Source organism: Myxine glutinosa, chromosome 5 (genome assembly GCF_964187855.1).
Source record: "Myxine glutinosa chromosome 5, kmMyxGlut1.1, whole genome shotgun sequence".
Taxonomy (NCBI): domain Eukaryota; kingdom Metazoa; phylum Chordata; class Myxini; order Myxiniformes; family Myxinidae; genus Myxine; species Myxine glutinosa.
The window spans coordinates 156,977,461-156,998,567 of NC_136265.1; the positions used below are offsets into that span (position 1 = coordinate 156,977,461).

Sequence of the window (21,107 nt, forward strand, 5' to 3'; positions counted from 1 at the left end):
CCGAAGCAGAGGGTGACGACCCGTGGGCCGAAAGTGCGTATGGCCGAGCCATTAGCAGCGACCAAAGAGGGGCCGCAAACTGCGTCCAGCCTGTCCTGCTCGGAGGCAGGTATGACGCTCAGTTGGGCGCCGGTGTCGCACAGGAAACGCCGTCCAGACGCTTTGTCCCGAATAAACAGCAAGTTGCCCGAGTGGCCGGCGCTCATGGCTGGGAATGAACGCCGGCCCGGCCGTTTCCCGACCTGCCGAAAGTGCACGGGGGCCGGCACGTCCGAGCCTTGTGTCCGAACCTGGCGTGGTAATAACACCACGCCCGGACAGGTGGAGGCCCCGGCCGTGGTGTCGGAAGCGGGCGGTGCGGCGTGGCGGCCAACAGTTGCACCGGCAGTTCGGCCTCCAACCGCGCAGGGCACTCGGGCGTCGTGGGCGTCGCCTCGGACGGCGGCGGGCTCCAGGTAACCACGCCGATGTGCTGGCCCGCCGAGGAGACCTTATTGGCTTCCCTGGCGAGGGCGCGGGAATCCGTGATCAACGTGCCAGCCAGGGCGAGGCGTACCGGGTTAGGCAGCTGACGGAGGAACAGTTCCCGGAACAGGAATGCCGGAGAGTGCTCGCCGAGCAACGAGAGCATATAGTCCATGCGCTCGGACGGGCGCGTGTCGCCGAGCTCGGGCAGGTCAAGCAGGCGCCGTGCGCATGCTGCCGGTGAGAGGGCGAAAGCGCCGAGGAGGAGCGTCTTCAGCGCGTCGTATTTGTCAGCAGCCGGCGGGTGCTGGAGGAGGCTCAAGGCACGGGCCGCGGTGGTGGAACCGAGCGCCGCCACAACATGGTGGAAGCGGGTGTCGTCCGCGGTGATGCCTCGTAGGGCGAACTGGGAGTCCGCCTGGGCGAACCAAACAGCCGCGTGAGTCTCCCAGAAGGTAGGCAGTTTAAGCGTCACTGCCGTATCCATGTCGGTAGGTCACCAATGAAGGAACTGCGCTCCAACGCAGGTCGAAAGAATTGACGCGACCAAAGACAGAATTCGTCCGAGTTGCTTTATTGAAACAAAACAGCTCAGGTATTCTGACAAGCCCGTTTTTCGGGCAACAATATATATACACATTTATGTCGGGAAGTTTGCCCGGCAAAAGCTATACCGGGCATGCCCGGTTATCAAGGGCGAGCCTTGGAAAGGCGAGTCTGGACCTGCCCGGGCGTGTTTGGCTGCGGCCTGGCAAGTCGAGGCTGGGCGTGCCCGGGCGCTCTGGGCGAGCACTGGAAAGGCGATAGCGGGCATGCCCGGACGCTCTGGGCGTGCCCTGGAAAGGCGATAGCGGGCATGCCCGGACGCTCTGGGCGAGCCCTGGAAAGGCGAGAGCGGGCATGCCCGGGAAAGACGAGACCGGGCGTGCCTGGGAGGTTCGGGCGTGCCCGGGAACAGTGAGTCCGGGCATGCCCGGGAGAGGCGCGTCTGGCCGTGTTCTGGCCGGTGCAAGGCGATTATGTACATCCAGCGGTAACCGCTACAAGACTCTGTTATGATACTGACATCTAGGCTGTAATGGGTACAGTGAGTGCACAGCCGATCAAGAGCCTGTACTTTATGTGTCTTTGCTATAATTATGATGTTAATAACTTTTCATTTACATGTTTAACATCAATGTTGTTTTGTTGCCTTAACATTTTAACAATAAAATGAGATTCTTCAATAATGATGGCTTCTAATTAGCATAATTAACGTATAATTGATACAGTTTCTTACCCAATCAAAATTAAAATAGACTCATCATGATCCTTGTCCATGAAAACATAGGTGTGGATTCATTGTACATTGAGCTGTGGTGCAAGTGGACCGAGTCATCAGGGAAAACCAGATATTTCAGTTTTGTTTTCAATTAATTTGAATATCAAAAGATGGTACGTATTCTCATTCATAACCCAAATTATGATGCTAGCAGTCACCCTAGATAAGTTTTAAACATTCCAATCAATGTATGCATGTTCAATGACTACTTTTAAGAGGCTATGTTAATCATATATTTATTCTTCGAGTAAATGACCCATTCTAAGGCCGATTTTGGATCTAATTTGCATATTTATGACATCATAATGACTCCAATCATAACAAAACCAACCTTATCATTATCCTTGACCCTGAAAACATGGGTATAGACACCATGTTTGTTATGTTTGGATGTGTATTGGCCGAGTTATTGAGAAAATAAGATTTTCTCATGGATACTTGGTGAGGGGTAAGCGAAAATCTTTGTGGGGGGTCTGTAGCAAAACGTATACAGATTTGGGCCTGTCACCCAAACTTTTTTAAAAGGCTTTGATATGGACAACAATAAAATCATGGCTGACTTCGTACATTTGCGATTAGCACGAACTCCCCCCTAGAGCCAAGAGTAAAAGATAACCAACTCCCTAGATGGTGGTCACGAAATGGAACAATATACCAGGACAGCAGGCTGTCTAAATACTGCTCTCCCCTCCGGGCTGGTGCTCCTGCCTCACACCTGGCTCGGCTTCACGCTGTTGAAACCAAAGCGTTCAGAATCATTGGAATCTCCTGCGATGAAACTGACTCAGAGGGCCTTTCACTCACTCACCGCAGGCAGGTTGGTGGTCTTTTTGTCTCCTACCGACTCCTCTCCGGCCTTGCTCCCACAGCTCTCTCTGTGCTCTGTCCCCGAAATATTCCTTCAGGTCGCACAAGATCTGCCAGCAACCCTCTGATGGTTAAACTGCCGAAATCAAGACTCTCTGCTCACCTTCACTCTTTTATTCCCTCTTTTCTCCCGCCTCTGGAACAAACTCCCTCACTCTCTTCAATCCCACTCCTCCATCCAGGTCTTTAAACCAGCTGTTCACCACCATCTTCCCCCATCCAAAACCTTGATCTTTTCTACCCCCGTTAATTCACCCCAGATTCACTTTTTTGAAATTCCGACTTCTTTCCTGGAAGTCCGAGCAGTGTCTCTTTGTTTTTTCCTCTCCCACCCCCCTCCTTCCCCTGTCTCCTACCCTCAAACCCTCTCCCTCCCACAGATCTCCCATTGTCCCTGTTCTCTACTGTTGTACTTGTGTGCTTCCTTCTCTCTGCCCACTTGTCTCCCACTCCTTTTATGATATGTTTTTGCATGTCGGTTTATGTTTTTGTGTGATTAATGTTAGCTCTTACACGAGCCTCGATCTTGTGTACAATATATATATATTATAATAATAATAATAATAATAATAATAATAATAAATCCCATTCCTTCGTGCATGTGGGGAAGTGTTTTTGGCACCCACAAAAATAATTTAGAAAAAAAAAGGGAAAATTTCATTTCTTCAAAATGCCAACAGGATTGGAACAGCACTGGGCAATGCCACGCACCTCTGTTAGTATTCATTATAGTAGGATTTCCGTGAGTCCGACTTCATTCAGGACCACAACAGTTCTGCATAACCATTTGGAATTTCCACTCTTTTGTCTAAATGCTGAAAATTATGTTTAAAAGACGATTTAACTTCCAGATTTTGTGCTACTAACAGCAGGTTAAAAGTGCCCAGCGAGCTGAACCGAATGAGTGCAAACAAGCACACACAGCGCCTGAACAAATTGCCACATTTAACATTCACAAGTCATTTCGAAAGTCGTGTATTGTCCAGCCGGTTATTCTGAGTCCAAGTTCTCATGCCATGTATTGTGTTCATGCAGTGGAATCTGGTGTGTGACAAACAAGCGATGAAGAGGATGGCACAATCAGTGTACATGGGTGGTGTACTTGTTGGAGGGTTCCTCTTGGGAGGATTGGCTGACAAGTAATGTATCTACTTTATTTCTCTATTCTCTACTCATGCACTTAGGAAATAATCCAAGACATAACAAGCATTCTGAGTATTGCGCTGCAATACATGTCCCCTACCAAAGTTCAAAGTGCCATAACTTTGTCAAAAATGATCGAAACGTCGTGAAGTTCGAACTTGACCTGTAACTTATCATGAGGAAACCATGTGCCAAGTTTGAAATCATTAGCATTAAGAGTTTAGAAAAAAAGTCCGGAAAACTGTTCTTTGCGTGACGGACTGACGGACGGACTGACGGACTGACGGACTGACGGACGGAGGGATGGCGTGCAAACCTATAGTCCCATCCGGTGTACACCGGTAGGGGACTAACAACAATCATGCGCCATGTTATCAAAAGTATAGGGACAGCTGAAGTGTAAAATGAACATTCCCAAAATGTTTATGCACATTATTATCATGTATAAAGAGCATGTGATCTCCAAAGGTATTGATGACCTCACATGTGTGTAGCCGGTATTTAAAACTTGATGTAATGAAGATGCCATGAGGTAAAGACCTTTATCTTTGATTATGATGGTAAAGACATGGGTGTATATTTTATCAGCCTCCCAAAGACATCTACAGTGCATTCAGAAAGTATTCAGGCCCCTTCACTTTTTTCACATTTTGTTATGTTGCAGCCTTCTGCTGAAATCATTTAAATTCTTCTTTTTTTTCCCTCATCAATCTACACTCAATACCCCATAATGACAAAGAGAAAACAGGATTTTAGAAAGTTTTGCAAATTTATCAAAAAGAAAAAACTGAAATCTCACATTGACATAAGTATTCAGACCCTTTGCTATGACACTTGAAATTTAGATCAGGTGCCTCCCATTTCTCTTGGTCATCTTTGAGATGTTTCTACACCTTGATTGGAGTCCACCTGTTGTAAATTCAATTGATTGCACATGATTTGGAAAGGCACACACCTGTCTATATAAAGTCTCACAGCTGACAATGCATATCAGAGCAAAAACCAAGCCATGAAGTTGAAGGAACTGCCTGCAGAGCTCAGAGACAGGATTGTGTTGAGGCACAGATCTGGGGAAGCCTACAAAAAAATTCTGCTGCATTGAAGGTTCCCAAGAGCACAGTGGCCTCCATAATTCTTAAATGGAAGAAGTTTGGAACAACCAGGACTCTTCCTTGAGCTGGCCGCCCAGCCAAACTGAGCAATCGGGGGAGAAGGGCCTTGGTAAGAGAGGCGACCAAGAACCCGATGGTCACTCTGGCTGAGCTCCAGAGATCCTGTGTGGAGATGGGAGAAGCTTCCAGAAGGACAACCATCACTGCAACACTCCACTGATCTGGGCTTTATGGCAGAGTGGCCAGACGGAAACCTCTCCTCAGTGAAAGACACATGAAAGCCCGCTTGGAGTTTGCAAAAAAAGCACCTAAAGGACTCTCAGACTGTGCGAAACAAGATTCTGTGGTCTGATGAAACCAAGATTGAACTGTTTGGCCTCAATTCGAAGCGTCATGTCTTGAGGAAACCAGGCACCGCTCATCACCTGCCCAATACCATCCCAACGGTGAAGCATGGTGGTGACAGCATCATGCTGTGGGGGTGTTTTTCAGCAGCAGGGACTGGGGGAATGGTCAGGGTTGAGGGAACAATGAACGGAGCAAAGTACAGAGATATCCTTAATGAAAACCTGAAACAGAGCGCTCAGGACCTCAGACTGGGCCGAAGGTTCACCTTCCAACAGGACAATGACCCTAAGCACACAGACAAGACAATGCAGGAGTGGCTTTGGGACAACTCTGTGAAGGTCCTTGAGTGGCCCAGCCAGATCCCTGACTTGAACCCAATCGAACATCTCAGGAGAGACCTGAAAATGGCTGTCCACTGACGGTCCCCATCCAACCTGACGGAGCTTGACAGGATCTGCAGAGACGAATGGCAGAAAATCCCCAAATACAGGTGTGCAAAGCTTGTCACGTCATACCCAAGAAGATTCGAGGCTGTAATCGCTGCCAAAGGTGCTTCAACGAAGTACTGAGTTAAGGGTCTGAATACTTATGTCAATGTGATATATCAGTTTTTTCTTTTCAATTGATTTGCCAAACTTTCTAAAATCCTGGTTTCTCTTTGTCATTATGCGGTATTCAGTGTAGATTGATGAAGGAAAAAATGAATTTAAACGATTTCAGCATAAGGCTGCAACATAACAAAATATGAAAAAGTGAAGGGGACTGAATACTTTCTGAATGCACTGTATGCAAAAAAAAGAAAGGATAAAAAAAGAAAAAGCAGATTAGCACTTTGGGCTCTTTTTTTTAGATGGTGCAAAACCAGAAAAAAAGGAGGAAGAAGATAGAGACCACCAGCACCAACCTGTCCGTGATGGCAAAGTGATTGGCCCATAGTCTTAGCTTCATTGTTGGAGATTTCAATGATCTTGCAGGCCTTGGGTTCCGTGGCATCAAGCAAAGTAAGGTGTGAGGCAGGAGCGCCAGCCCAGAGTGGAGAGCTGTATTCCATCTGGTCTGATCCACACCAAATTTGGCTTACATGCTCAGGTACTCAAGTTTAGGTCATGGATCATGGGCAGAAGATAAATCCCTCTTGTCCAGAACAGCTGAACCCCTAGTAGCCCTGTTACCTATTTGTGGCAATATGCTACGTTCATGATCCCATATCCCTATCATGATCCCACGATGATAAAAGAAGCCATCTGAGTAGTGGCACAGATATTATCGACGATAGTAATAATTTTGTCACTTAGTTTGGTGTAGCTCGTTAATTTTTCTTTATTGGCCAATTTTCTTTATTGGCCAATATTATTGGCCGATCAATGGAGTCTTTTCAGAGATCCAATGGGCATTGCGGACTGAGATGTACTCGAGCTGGTCTCATGATACATTTAGCTTCAGGTGCCCTTTCCGTGCAGGAGTTTTTCGTTTATTTAAGGAGTTACGTCAATATTTAATCGTGACTTTCCTTTCACACCCCCATAACTATTGAGTGAAGTAGATTTTGTTTGCTTTGTGGAGCAACCATGACGACATTGAATGAGAACTTTCTTTGTTTTGCATATGATGCCAGCTTAAGGCCTCGTCATCTCAACACAAAGGAATCCATCCTTCTTTGGAAACAGCTGGAGAGACAACAGCAAGGAATTTTCATCTTTTTTTCAATTATTCATAATCTTCAACACCATTTCATAACCAGCACACTAATAGGGAACATCACAGTTGGTGACCCCGACGTGATTCTGATCTTCTTTTTTTTTTGTATACAAGATCGAGGCTCGTGAAAGAGCGAACATTAATCACATAGAAAGACAAACCGACACATAAAACATACAACATCGGGAGCGGTAGACAAGATGGGGAGAGAGGGGGAAGGACACAAACACAACATTTGAGAGCAGGGACCGAGAGACATGGAGACATCGAGAGATCTGTGAGAGGGAGAGGGCTTTGGGGGGGGGCATGGGAAAGGGGGGCATGGGAAGGGGGGGGGGTGGGAGAGGTATAAAACATATGGACACTGCCAGGACTTCCAGGAAAGAAGTTGGAATTTCAAACAAGGTGGATCTGGGGTGAATTAGCGGGGGTAGAAAAGATCAAGGTTTTGGATGGGGGAAGATAAGAGATGGTGGTGAACAGCTGTTTTAAAGACCTGGAGGGAGGAGTGGGATTGAAGGGAGTGAGGGAGTTTGTTCCAGAGGCGGGAGAAAAGAGGAATGAAAGAGTGAAGGTGAGCAGCCAGCCGAGATTTCGGCAGTTTAACCATCAGAGGGTTGCTGGCAGATCTTGTGCGACCTATAGGAATATTTGGGGGACAGAGCACAGAGAGAGCTGGGGGTGCAAGGCCGGAGAGGAGTCGGAAGAAGACAGAAAGACCACCTACCTGCCTGCGGTGAGTGCGTGAAAGGCCCTCAGAGATAGCTTCATCACGGGAGATTCCAATAATTCTGAAAGCTTTGGTTTCAACAGCGTGAAGCCGAGCTAGGTGTGAGGCAGGAGCACCGGCCCATAGGGGAGAACAGTATTCCATTGAGCTGCGGATGAAAGCCTTGTATGTGATGAGGAGCTCAGGTGTGCCGAGGAAGGACTTCGCACGACGGAGGATGCCCAGTCGGCGACTGGCTTTGGAGGCCAGCTTGGAAATGTGGTTTTCCCAAGAAAGATGATGGCAGATAGTGAGACCCAAAAGCTTGAGCGACAGAACTTCTTGGAGAGGATTGTTGAGAAAGTAGATGGGAGGGTTGTCCAGTCGATCTTTTCGAAGAGACATAGTAAGAGTGTGAGATTTGTCAGGATTGAAAGACATGTTCCACTTGTTTGACCAGTCTGTGATTTTGTCCAAGTCTTCAGAGAGTGAGGAGGCTGCAGACTGCCGATCTGAGGGAAGAGGAATGGAGCAGCAGAGAGTGGAGTCATCAGCAAAGAGATAGGGAGGATTTTCCAGAGAGTCGGAGAGATCATTGATAAAGACCAGAAAAAGCACAGGGCCCAGAACACTGCCTTGGGGAACTCCAGCCTGAACAGGAAGGGGGAGATGAGAGAAATCCATTCAGGGCCACACGTTGACAACGACCAGAGAGGAAGTCCTCAAGCCATGCAAGGAGATTTCCATGGATACCATAGGAGGAGAGTTTGGTGAGCAGAGCTGGGTGCCAGACTGTATCGAAGGCACGTGATATGTCAAGGGAGACAGCTCTGATTTCCTGTTTGGCATTGAGGACCTCCATCCATAGTTGAGACAGCAGAAGCAGCATGTCCAGAGTAGAGTGACCTGGTCTGAAACCAAATTGATGATCAGAGATCAAGCCATTGGAGAAGAGGAAAGATTTCATATCCGAGGCAATGATGGATTCCATGACTTTGCTGATAATTGGGAGCAGGCTGATTGGTCTGTAGTTGCAAGGATCTGTTTTTGCACCTTTTTGTGTAAAGCGGTAATGTTTGCTGATTTCCAGGATGCTGGCAGATGACCTTGAGCAAAAGAGAGTGTGAAAAGAACAGAGAGAGGGTGAGATAGAGCGGCAGAGCAGGATTTTAGGACCCGTGGGCTGATGCCGTCTGGTCCAGTTGCAGAATCAGAGTCGAGGTTAGACAAAAACTCCTCCACCTTGTCAGGAGAGAAGGACACAGAGTCCAGGAGCAGTTGGGTTCGACTGGGAAAGGTGGGAACAGAGAGAGATGGGTTTGGGACTAACGATTTTGAGGCAAACACAGAGTTGAGGCATTTGGCTTTGTCACGTGCGATGTCAACTGTGTGGCCATTTGAGGTAAGGGAGGGGATGGAGGGGGAACAAACACCAGAAACGGATTTGACCAGACGCCACCAGGATTTGGAGGAAGGAGACAGGTTTGAGAGTTCATTCTTCAGTGTGGAGAGATAGTGCTTCCTGGCACTCCTGAGGGTAGACACACACTTGTTCCGAGCTTGGTGGAAGGAACTGAGATTGCCTTCAGTTGGATTAGCCTTCCAAGAGGCAAAGGCAAGTTGTTTCAGGGCAACTGCCTCACCACAAGATTCAGTGTACCATGGATGGGAGGAAGGGTAAGACAACTGAAGACGAGATGGGATAAATCTGTGCATGAGAGAGAGCACTTTGCTTTGGAAGAATTCCCAGGAAGAATTGATGTCAGAGGCAGTGGAGATGGGAGACCAATCCAGACGATTGATGGCTGCTTGAAGACCGTCCCAGTCGGCCTGAGTGAAATGCCAGACTCGTCGACGCTGAGGAGGCTCTCTGAGAATGGCCAGAGAGATGTCCACTTTGACAAGCACATGATCAGAAGAACCGATTGGAGCAGAAGAAGAGCAGCAGACATTAGCAGGGAAGTTTGTCATGAGCAAGTCTAGAAGAGAAGATACTCCATTGGCTGAGATCCGGGTCGGGAAATTGACAGATTGTGTCAATCCCAGTGAGTCACAGAAGTCCTTTGCTGAGGTGCCATGACTGGTGAGAGAGGAACCCACACCCAACCAGCTGGCATGATGACAGTTGAAGTCACCACATATGAGAAAGAGAGAGTTGGGATGAGTGGATAGAAGTTGGTCCATGTTGTCAGACAGTGAAATGTAAATGGAGTCATCACTGGTTGGAGGACAGTACAGAACACATATGAACAAAAGGTGGGAGCGGAGAGGAAGCCGTAGCCAGGGGTACTCCTGGTGGTGGGGTGGAGAGAGGGCAGTGCAAGGAGAATGAGGAAGAGAGTTTTTGATAAAGATAGCCACCCCGCCACCAGGACGAGGCTCAGGTCTATCATACCAGATGAGGGAGTAACCAGGAAGAGATATTAAGGAATCAGAGACATCTTGATCTGAAAAACAAGTGTGACGTGTGATCTGATGTGATACGTGAATGATTCATTAGATATTCCATCATGTCAAATGAAAGTCCTCCTTTCGTCGCACTTCCTATCACAGATGTTAGAATGAAGCTACCTCCTTTTTGTCATAATGACCCACCATTTGGTTCGCTCAGGTTGATGCCCAGTTTGTAATCCGAGGCATTACGGTGCAGCAGACAGAATTTGCATATGTCGTTGTTTATCTCCAGCTGGAGATAGCAAGAGACGATGGGCATTCTCATCGGGCCAGCCAAGGAAAGGCCTGATGACTACTTCAAGGCAGAGCTCATTCACCACACAACCGCCTCATTGCAAAAGCCCTTGTATCAACATCTTTTTTTTTACTCGGAGGAGCAGTGGGACCGTAAACCTTCTCAATTGCTCCGAAAGATGCGACAGTTGTTGAGTGAGAATAACCTAGAGGACAACATACTCAAGCAGCTTTTTCTCCAGCGATTGCCTAACCAATGCTAAACATATCCTTCTTTCAACCAGCGTTTCAGTGAATATTGTGCAACTTGGAGAGAAGCCCACAATAGCGAAGTCGCTCCCCCAGTCACTTTCTCCATGGATACAGTCGCATCCCAGTTAGTCGGTGACATTTCAGCTGCTAAATAACTGATTTAATGAAGAGTATAATGGAAAACATTATGTGTGTATATGTAGTAGATAAATTAAGCTCTGTTGGCTCAGCAAGAGTACCACTACTCAGTGTTGAGCATATCTGTTGTCCTGTTAACAGGATTGGACGTCGCTCTGTAATGGTGACAAGCAATTTCCTGGTTGGTGTTTCGGGAATTACCGCTGCGTTTGCACCAACTTTTGCTCTCTACACCGTGGCACGATTTTTTGATGGAATGTTCATCGTTGGATCATTCCTGAACGCATTTTCTCTGGGTAAGGGCACAAGGACTGTTTGCAAAGATTTGCTGTTTTTCCATGCAATCTAAGCCGTGAGCCGTGACGTGCCAATGCACAGAAAACTCCTGCATGTTCATAGCTTGTTTAAAAAATAAAAATAAATACAAAAATATAATATCAGTGTTTTAAATTTCGATAAATAAGTTTGCTTTGAAAAAAAAAACTTTCTTATTTAATATGGGTTTTTTTTGTTTTGTTTTTCTATGCATGATCGAGGCTCGTGAAAGAGCCATTAATCACACAAAAAGTCAAACCGACACATAAAACACAAAATAAGGGGAGTGGTAGACAAGATGGGAAGAGAGGAGGAAGGACACAAGCACAACATTTGAGAGCAGGGACATCGAGAGAAATGTGGGAGGGAGAGGGCTTGGGGGGAGGTGGGAGAGGTATAAAACATATGGACACTGCAAGGACTTCCAGGAAAGAAGTTGGAATTTCAAAAAAGTGTATCTGGGGTGAATTAGCGGGGGTAGAAAAGATCAAGGTTTTGGATGGGGGAGAGATAAGAGATGGTGGTGAATAGCTGTTTTAAAGACCTGGTGGGAGAAGTGGGATTGAAGGGAGTGGGGGAGTTTGTTCCAGAGGCGGGAGAAAAGGGGACTGAAAGAGTGAAGGTGAGCAGAGAGCCTAGATTTTTGGCAGTTTAACCATAAGAGGGTTGCTGGCAGATCTTGTGGGACCTGTAGGAATATTTGGGGGACAGAGCACAGAGAGAGCTGGGGGAGCAAGGCCGGAGAGGAGTCCATAGAAGAAAGAAAGACCACCAACCTGCCTGCGGTGAGTGAGTGAAAGGCCCTCGGAGTTAGCTTCATCGCAGGAGATTCCAATGATTCTGAAAGCTTTGGTTTCAACAGCGTGAAGCCGAGCTAGGTGTGAGGCAGGAGCACCGGCCCAGAGGGGGAACAGTATTCCATTGAGCTGCGGATGAAAGCCTTGTATGTGGCGAGGAGCTCAGGTGTGCCAAGGAAGGACTTCACACGACGGAGGATGCCCAGTCGGCGACTGGCTTTGGCGGCCAGCTTGGAAATGTGGTTTTCCCAAGAAAGATCATGGCAGATAGTGAGACCCAAAAGCTTGAGCGACAGAACTTCCTGGAGAGGATTGTTGAGAAAGTAGATGGGAGGGTTTTCCAGTCGGTCTTTTCGGAGAGACATAGTAAGAGTTTGAGATTTGATAGGATTAAAAGACATGTTCCACTTGTTTGACCAGTCTGTGATTTTGTCCAGGTCTGCAGAGAGTGAGGAGGCTGCAGACTGCCGATCTGAGGGAAGAGGAATGGAGCAGCAGAGAGTGGAGTCATCAGCAAAGAGATAGGGAGGATTTTCCAGAGTCAGAGAGATCATTGATGAAGACCAGAAATAGCACAGGGCCCAGAACACTACCTTGGGGGAACTCCAGCCAGAACAGGAAGGGAAGATGAGAGAAATCCATTCAGGGCCACACGTTGACTACGACCAGAGTGGAAGTCCACAAGCTATGCATGGAGATTTCCATGGATACCATCGGAGGAGAGTTTGGTGAGCAGAGCTGGGTGCCAGACCGTATCGAAGGCACGTGATATGTCAAGGGAGACAGCTCTGATATCCTGATTGGCATTGAGGATCTCCATCCAATGTTGAGACAGCAGAAGCAACATGTCCAGAGCAGAATGACCTGGTCTGAATCCAAATTGATGAACGGAGAGCAAGCCATTGGAGAAGAGGAAGGATTTGATATCCGAAGCAATAATGGATTCCATGACTTTGCTGATAATTGGGAGCAGGCTGATTGGTCTGTAGTTGCAAGGATCTGTTTTTGCACCTTTTTGTGTAAAGCGGTAATGTTTGCTGATTTCCAAGATGCTGGCAGATGACCTTGAGCAAAAGAGGGTGAAAAGAACAGAGAGAGGGTGAGATAGAGCGGCAGAGCTGGATTTTAGGACCCGTGGGCTGATGCCGTTCTTATCTGGTTCTCATCTCATCTCAAACGATAGTTATGGAAGTCGTTTTATCGATGATGAAGATACCGATGAAGATGATAACTATACTACTACTATTTATACTGATGATTTTTCGTTGAAGTAATCTTTTACTCTATAAATATGACATGATAAATCCAAACGACATACCAGATCTTGAATTTCCTGATTCTCCACATGATAAATTAGAGAATTGCCCAGCTTGTGATAGAGTGGGATTAAATGCAGTCAAAAGCCCATAAACAATGTTTATTCTGTGATTATCTTTTAATTAATGATGATAAAAAAATATAAAAAGAAATATAACTCTTTTAAATTAGAACCCAAAATGAATTACTTTGCAAGATTAATTAGAGAGGTGAATGTTAAGTATTATGATGATAATACACCATTTCTTACAGGGGAAGAGACCATTTGTATTGAGGAAATGTAAAGGGGTTTAATGATATTGTCGCGCAGACCCTTTGGTTAATACCAGGGCTCGCGGATGGACCTAACGGATTTAATTGGAGGCGACGACTGAACACGGATTTTACTATCAAACGTGGGAGGAAGAAGGGAAGTGTAAAGCTGCGGCAAAAGCACTTACATGGAGCGCTTCGATCGCGGTTTTCTTCCCTTGTCTAATAAGAAACAATGCCAATACCTTTATTTTATTCAAGTTAAATTCAATAGATATAAATAACCGCGTCTTCGACCGCGGCTTCGATCCTGCGGGGAATTAATGAACCGAACTCGGCAAACACAATTTCAAATGTACAAAAATAACACGTTTATTACGGACCCAATACAATAAAACGCGACGGTAAATAAATGATAATCCTAAATTGGGACGTCTCCACAACTCACTTCAGATACAGACAAGGGAATGAATTTCCGAAAAGAACACGTCGTGTGGTTGTGAATGTGGGGTGTGGGTGCAGCCTTATCTCGTCCGCCGTCTTGCATTGTATCATCCACGTCCCACGCGGCCCTCGCCGTCCGCCTCCGAGCACCACCAGGCCTCGCTCCAAGCACCACAAGGCCTCGCTCCACACGAGGTCGATCTCCACACACGATCGGTCTGCCAAGTCCCAGTCAGCTCTCCCAAGAGTTGGACGTGCCAGAGAGACAAAGGAATGTGCAAGAAGCAAGCGAACTCCACTCAACTCAAGAGAACTCTTAGAAGCAAGCCAGCGAACTCGGGCTAGGACTGCGCAAGACGAAGAGAGCGTGCTGCGCAAGACGAAGCGCCGGATGTCCAAGAGAGCAAGAGCCGTTCGGCGTGCCCTGATATAACCTGCGGATATAATCAGCCTCGGCGCGCCAACCAATCAGTGCCATCCACAGGCCTGGAGCGTGGTCATAGCGCGTGCTACTCAAGGCCTAGCGGGGGTGTAGCTGGCTGCGGTCCATGCGGCGGTGCCCTGAACTGGCCTCCCGCCTGCCCCCTTCCAAAGTCTTGTCAGGGAAGGGAGTTTAATTAATGCGTGCACTAAAGGGCCTAACTAAGTGTCTACAGGTGTGCATTGCCATAAGGGACAAAGGTTTGACTGTCAGGTTTGACGCACAGGGGGTGTTATCTTTAATCCCTAACTACCCAGCACTCAAACATCCTGGTATGTTCACAGGTATACATCTTAACCAACAAACCGCCTAACATAACTTATTACAGGTAGATTCCCCATCACGACAGTCGGATACCTACCTACACAGATCTATCTGGCTCTAGATATTGCTTTATCCCCAGACATAATAATATTTATTATTCAAAATAATTTCAATGGAAATATTAATACAAGATACTATATAAATAAAATAATGGATTATCTTGAACTTAAACCCTAACTCAGGATAAAATAAAGAGTTTCTAAAAAAGCTCATAAAAATTAGACGACTTGTTTTTCAAATATATAAATGAATGATATTTTACCTGTTTGGGAAAATAAGATCAAATTTAACAACCATAAAAATCTTCCAAATTCATTAAGATGTCTAATAGTTGGTTCAAGTGGTTGTGGAAAAACCTGTTTGCTTTTAAAGATGCTCCTTACCCCCAACTTTTTAGATTATAATAATTTAATAATTTTCACAAAGTCAAGTTTTCAACCCGAGTATCAACTACTATCACAAGGTTTTAATGCGGGTCTTCAAAAAGAAGATATAATCGGTTTATTCAAACTTCAAAACAAACTAAATGATTATAACATTGAAGATATAATACAACTATTTTGTGATACACAGAAATCAAAACCGAAACCAAAACCCATAACTCGTATTCTCAGTGATAATACGGATGATATACCTTCACCCCAAGATTTAGATAAATCAAAAAAGAACCTCGTTATCTTTGATGATTGTGTTAATGAGAGAAACCAAACGGTTATGGATAGCTGCTATACAAGAGGGAGACATTCTTCATGTAATTGTATTTATCTCAGTCAATCATAATTTCAACTCCCTCGTCGCTCAATAAGAAACAATGCCAATACCTTTATTTTATTCAAGTTAAATTCAATAGATATAAATAATTTTTGGAGAGACAATTGCTCTACGTTATGCAGCAAAAAGGAATTTGAGGCTCACATGAAACACACGATTGGAAAATATAAATATATTGTTGTGAAACAAGATGAGATACTAACTGATATTTTTTTTATTTTATAAATAATTACACACATAAATGACAACTATTATTATTAATCTTGTGGGTAAATCTGCTTCAGGAAAAAACTTTCATAAAGCTAAGCTCTTGAATAGTAAAAATGAAAAGATTGTAAGCTTTTAAAAAAAACACCCCATGATTCGTATTGTATCTACAACAACCAGAGCAATGCGACCAGGAGAAGTAGAAGGTGAAGATTATTACTACATTACAATGGAGGAACATATGCGATTGAGGAACGAAGGCCAAATATTTGAGGAGGTCTCTCTTGGCACAACAAAATATTCACATTGTAAGAGTGAGTTCAAGAAACTAAAATCTGGTGGTCTTGGGATTTTAGAAACTAATCCAGAAGGAATGAGACAAACTATGAAACATCTGAGTGATAATGGAGTTAAGGTTTTATCATTTGGTTTTGATGTTGATGAAGAAACTCAACGCCAACGTATGAAAAGCAGAGATACCAGCATTAGTGAAGAAGAAATTACAACTCGTATTAATGCTAATGAAGAATTTGAAAAATATTTGAAGAATAGTATATATTTGAACACATCTACTTTAATGATAAAGAAAAGGAAAATTTTTCCATTGACATTTACAATTCAGTAAATGATATTTTTCAACAAATAAATACAGAAAATGAATGCCAAAGAAAGAGCAAGAAAGTTTAAGGAACATCAGAAGTTGGTTTCAAAAGTTGTGAAGCAATAGGAAGAGAGAAAGAAGAAACGGAGACAAAAACTAACTGGTGAAGAAGCCTTTGAAAGAAAACAAGAGAAATTTTTCAAACCACTTTTAAAAACTCAACAAAAAATGATTTCTTCGACAACTCCCAAAATAAAATATACTCCGAAAAAACTTCAAATGCTTGAAGATTTTAGTCAAATGACAGAGCAAGAAATTGGAGAATTAGAATATGATGATGAAGGATTATTTCGACAACTTGAGGAGGTAAATCAACCTCCCGATTATATTGTGATGGCTCTTTTAAACAATGAATATTCAGCGGATACAAAAACCAAAGCGAATCTCGTACCAACAGAAGAAGCAGCAGTGTTTCATCTTGTGAAAGAAAAGGTATTGATACATAATGATGAATTGGTGTTCTTAAGTTCTACTCAACCACCTGTTGAATTAACTCCAAGACTAATGTTTCTTCTAACAATAGATGAAAAACAAGCAACAAGTATGAGGTGTGATTCAACATATTTCAATGAACCATTGAATATAAAAAATGAAGATGATAGAGTATACAGCAATACCCCAGCCTACGTCATTAATTGGTTCCATAAGCCGTGACGTAACTTGGTTTTTGACGTAAACTGGGCGTAATGTCTTTAAAATGCCTTACAATGAAGACAAACACCGTAAAACTAGAGTAAATAACTGGAGGAGGCTGCGGCTTCGCCCTGAATCTTTGCCGCTCCCCGTTGGGTGTCCATCCATTGTTTTCTATCGGTCGGGTCTTCTCCTCGAACGGGGTGACCGGCACGGACGTGTCGACCGTGAGCGGGCTTGTGTGCCGAGTGGCTCCGCGGCCCGCTTTACCACGGCGTGCTTTACCCAACGTGTCCGAGCAGTTTCACCGGTGGTCGTGTCGTGTCGTCTGTGACGAACGAACGAGCTCAGGGTTCCGTGAACCCGGCCACCCCGGGGATCGACGCTCGCCTCCTAGTCGTAGGCGTGCCCCGTCTTTCCTCGAGCGGCCAAAGTTGCGTGCTTCTTTTTTTTTGGAGGATGCGATATACGCAGAAACGACGACGTACAGGCAGGCATTTGCAAATCCATGCACATGTGCATATGCACACGTCGATCGGTTCGTCGACACGGGATGCCGGCGAGGTGCCCGACGAGGCACCCCGGCTCGAGGCATGACACGGTCGTTCGTTTCACATGGACAATGGACCCTGGGGCCTGACCTCGTCGCGGACATTGCACACTCTGCACGGTGACGTGACGTTTGCCACGGACGGTCGTCCGAGCCGGCATCGTCGTCATGTTTCGCCGTTGCCACGTCGCGTTGGTTGTTTTACACAGTAAAGGAATAATCACAAAAATAACAGCGAAAGGCAAAGCAAGCACGCGACCGCAGCATAGGACAAAATGCATATGGCATCGCCTTTGTTTTGAATGAGAACCAGCAGCTACGCATACGTATAGTGTATGAAATTATAGCGTACGCATATGAAATTTACTCCAGAAGAGTGGTGTAAAGTCGGATTTGACGTAGGTCGAAATGGCATAATACGGGGTATTGCTGTGTATTGATTTCCTAGACTCACTTGATTGTGGAGTTTATGTTGCTGGTAAAAGAAGGAAGAATGAGAAGGAGAAACATATTATTGATGCTTTAAGCAAGCTTGGTTTAGTCTCGGGTTCGGGTGTTAGCTTTCTTCCAAATGACCCATCACAATTAGTTAATAGGCTATTATTGCTGTTAGGTCGTAAGAAGGGTGGAAACAACAATTGTTTTAATGAAGCCTCAGCCATTTTAGATCAGTTAATGAATATGAAAATAATTAATAAATGTCAATCCAAAGATATTTTATTACATATTAAATAAGATGTGAAGCACAATTCTTAGTATTAATTTCACGACAAGTGATTACACAGCTTCATTCCCCTACCCACTACAACTTGACCCCACAAAAGAATATGAGGCATCTTTATTGTCAATGGAAACTTATAATACCTTGTTTAATATCACAGAGAAAAACAACAAGTTTAGTTATAATTCAGGAAGTGGATAGAAAACTATGTTTTACCTGGAACTTACGAGATTTCTCAAATATCTTCTGAAATTGCCCGTCTTATGAAAGACCAAGGTGATGAATCAAAAAATATTGTAATAGATATTCAAAAACATACTTCAAAATCAACTATTAGACTCAAAAATAATTATAAAGTTGATTTCACAATTGAAAATTCATTCAGAGAGCTATTAGGTTCTCTTCAAAAAAGATTGAAACTAACGGGACGTTTTACAGTAATAATGTTATTCAAATATCCTTCGGTATAAATTCGGTATTAATTAATTGTGATTTGATTGATGGTGCTTATAACGATGGAATAAGAACAAATACAATATTTTCATTCAGCACTTCCTAAACCCCGATTGGTTATAAATTCAATATGGAACCAAAAAATCTCGTCTATTTACCCGTGTCAGGGAAAACCATTCATAACAGTAAATTTTAGGATAACCGACCAAGATAATCGGATGATTTCATTCAATGATGAAATTATATCCATCAGAATTCTCCTATGTGAAGTTTTCCAATAAATAAATACAATGATTGTGAGAAAAGACGAGTTGGGAAAATATAAAATAATTACAGGGGATGGGATGTTCCTTTCACCATACCATAAGGGGGAAGGTATGTTTCTTGGCAGAGGATACTATAAACCCAAGAGACAACGGGGTGTTGGACATCAATTGAGAAATAAAGGAGATGGAATAATTGATACTCTAATGGGTATTGGTTCAACCATTCTTAAACATAAAGACCTAATTGGTTCAACTGCTTCTGCCGTGGGAAATGTAGTGGGTGCTATAAAGAGTATAAAAGATGCTCAAAAGCAGTCTCATAAATTACAAGCAATCAAAGAAATTAAAAAAGGCAAAACTCAACTATCTTCACAAGAACGACAAAAAATCATTCAAATACTTGGGTTAGGGTTTCAAAAGTTTTAGCAGCTTTTTTTTTTTTACTAAGTAAATACAAGTATGGAAGCGATTGATAGTATCTATGATTTGGATGATCCGATTATCATTTCAAACTCCACTAAAAAGTAAGACTATTTTAAGGTAAATGCTATACCAGGAACAGACTGGAATTCAAACGCAACAAAAAGTTTTGAAATAAATAATCAACAAACTTACTTGAGTCTAGCTGATAGTTTCTTTTTGTGTAAATTGAAATTCACTAAGGCTGCGAATAATACTGACGCTACACTCGTAAATGATTTCTTCTAGAAAATGTTTGATAGTGTCTGCCTATATATTGGAACACAAGAGGTTGAAGCGGTTCATTATGTCTCTGCTTCATCTGAAATGATGAAATTTACACTATCTTCGTTTTGTGATAGAATGGGTAAGGAGCTGTTGAAGGTTTTATTCCTGATATGATAACGGGAACAAATGCAGACCCTGGTTATAGTCAAAGGAAGGCAATGCATAACAATGAAACAAAAGCAGAGAATAGTTTCACCGTAGCAGTTCCCCTTAAGGGTATATTTGGATTTTGTGATTATGACAAAGTTTTGTATGGACTTCAAATTCGATTTCAACTGCAAAGGAATGATAATGAAAATAGATTGCTTTTGGGGCTGAGAATGCTTTCGATGCTAACAATAAATTTGTTATTAATGATCTGTGTTGGTATATCAGCGAATATAATCCTAATCTTAAGACGGAAGAGATGTTAAATAGAAGACTTAACTCAAAGAAACTGCGAAATGTATCATACCTTAAAAGAAGATGTCAACACATTAAACTGAATCAAACAACCTACACGTGGAATTTAGGTGTTCTGGAAGGAAAGCCTCGGTACCTGTGGCTCATTTTTAAGAAACCTGATGGAGATTATTTTTTATTTTTTTATTTTTTTTGTATACAAGATCGAGGCTCGTGAAAGAGCTAACATTAATCACACAAAAAGTCAAACCGACACATAAAACACAAAATAAGGGGAGCGGTAGACAAGATGGGGAGAGAGGGGGAAGGACACAAACACAACATTTGAGAGCAGGGACATCGAGAGAAATGTGGGAGGGAGAGGGCTTGGGGGGATGTGGGAGAGGTATAAAACATATGGACACTGCAAGGACATCCAGGAAAGAAGTTGGAATTTCAAAAAAGTGTATCTGGGGTGAATTAGCGGGGGTAGAAAAGATCAAGGTTTTGGATGGGGGAAGTAGAAGGTTGGGGGAGGTGGAGGAATGAGATAGAATGTAGACGAAGTGGGGAGGCGGCAGCTTTGAGGAGGAAGGGGGAGGGTGAAGGGGGGAGAATTGGAGAGGAATGGTAGGGGGGGAGATTTGAAGGGGAGGGGTTGGGGGGGAGTTTTGAATGGGAGGGGTGAGGGGGGAGTTAAGGAGGGGATGGGCAAGGGGGGAGTTTAGGAGGGGAGGGGCAAGGGGGGAGATTTGGAGGGGAGGGGCAAGGGGGGAGTTTAGAAAGTGGATGATTAATGAAAGACGAACATTTGTAACAAATTGGGTTTATTGTGATTTTCAAGTTAGCGATCCGTTTAAGAACGATGGAGGAGGGGTGGAATGAATGTGAATTTAGAGCATGTAGTGAGGAAGAATTGTAAGAGATTGAATATTTTTTTGAAGTGGAATGTGTTGCAGAGGGAATTGAAAAAAGCCTTTTAAATCGGAAGAAAAACAGCGTGTTGTAATATACCACTGAATAAAACACTGCAGGGTAAAGTTTAA

At 44.1% G+C, this 21,107-nt stretch overlaps 1 protein-coding gene across 1 annotated transcript in view; it reads left to right on the forward strand.

Moving 5' to 3' along the window:
* The window catches only part of LOC137426892 (solute carrier family 22 member 6-B), a 99,271-nt gene that overhangs the window by 18,567 nt on the left and 59,597 nt on the right, over positions 1–21,107 (forward strand). Inside the window, exons 2-3 of the mRNA XM_068115893.2 lie at positions 3,689–3,792; positions 10,883–11,037. Coding sequence (XP_067971994.2) covers positions 3,689–3,792; positions 10,883–11,037 — 259 coding nt within the window. The remainder of the gene's footprint in view (positions 1–3,688; positions 3,793–10,882; positions 11,038–21,107) is intronic.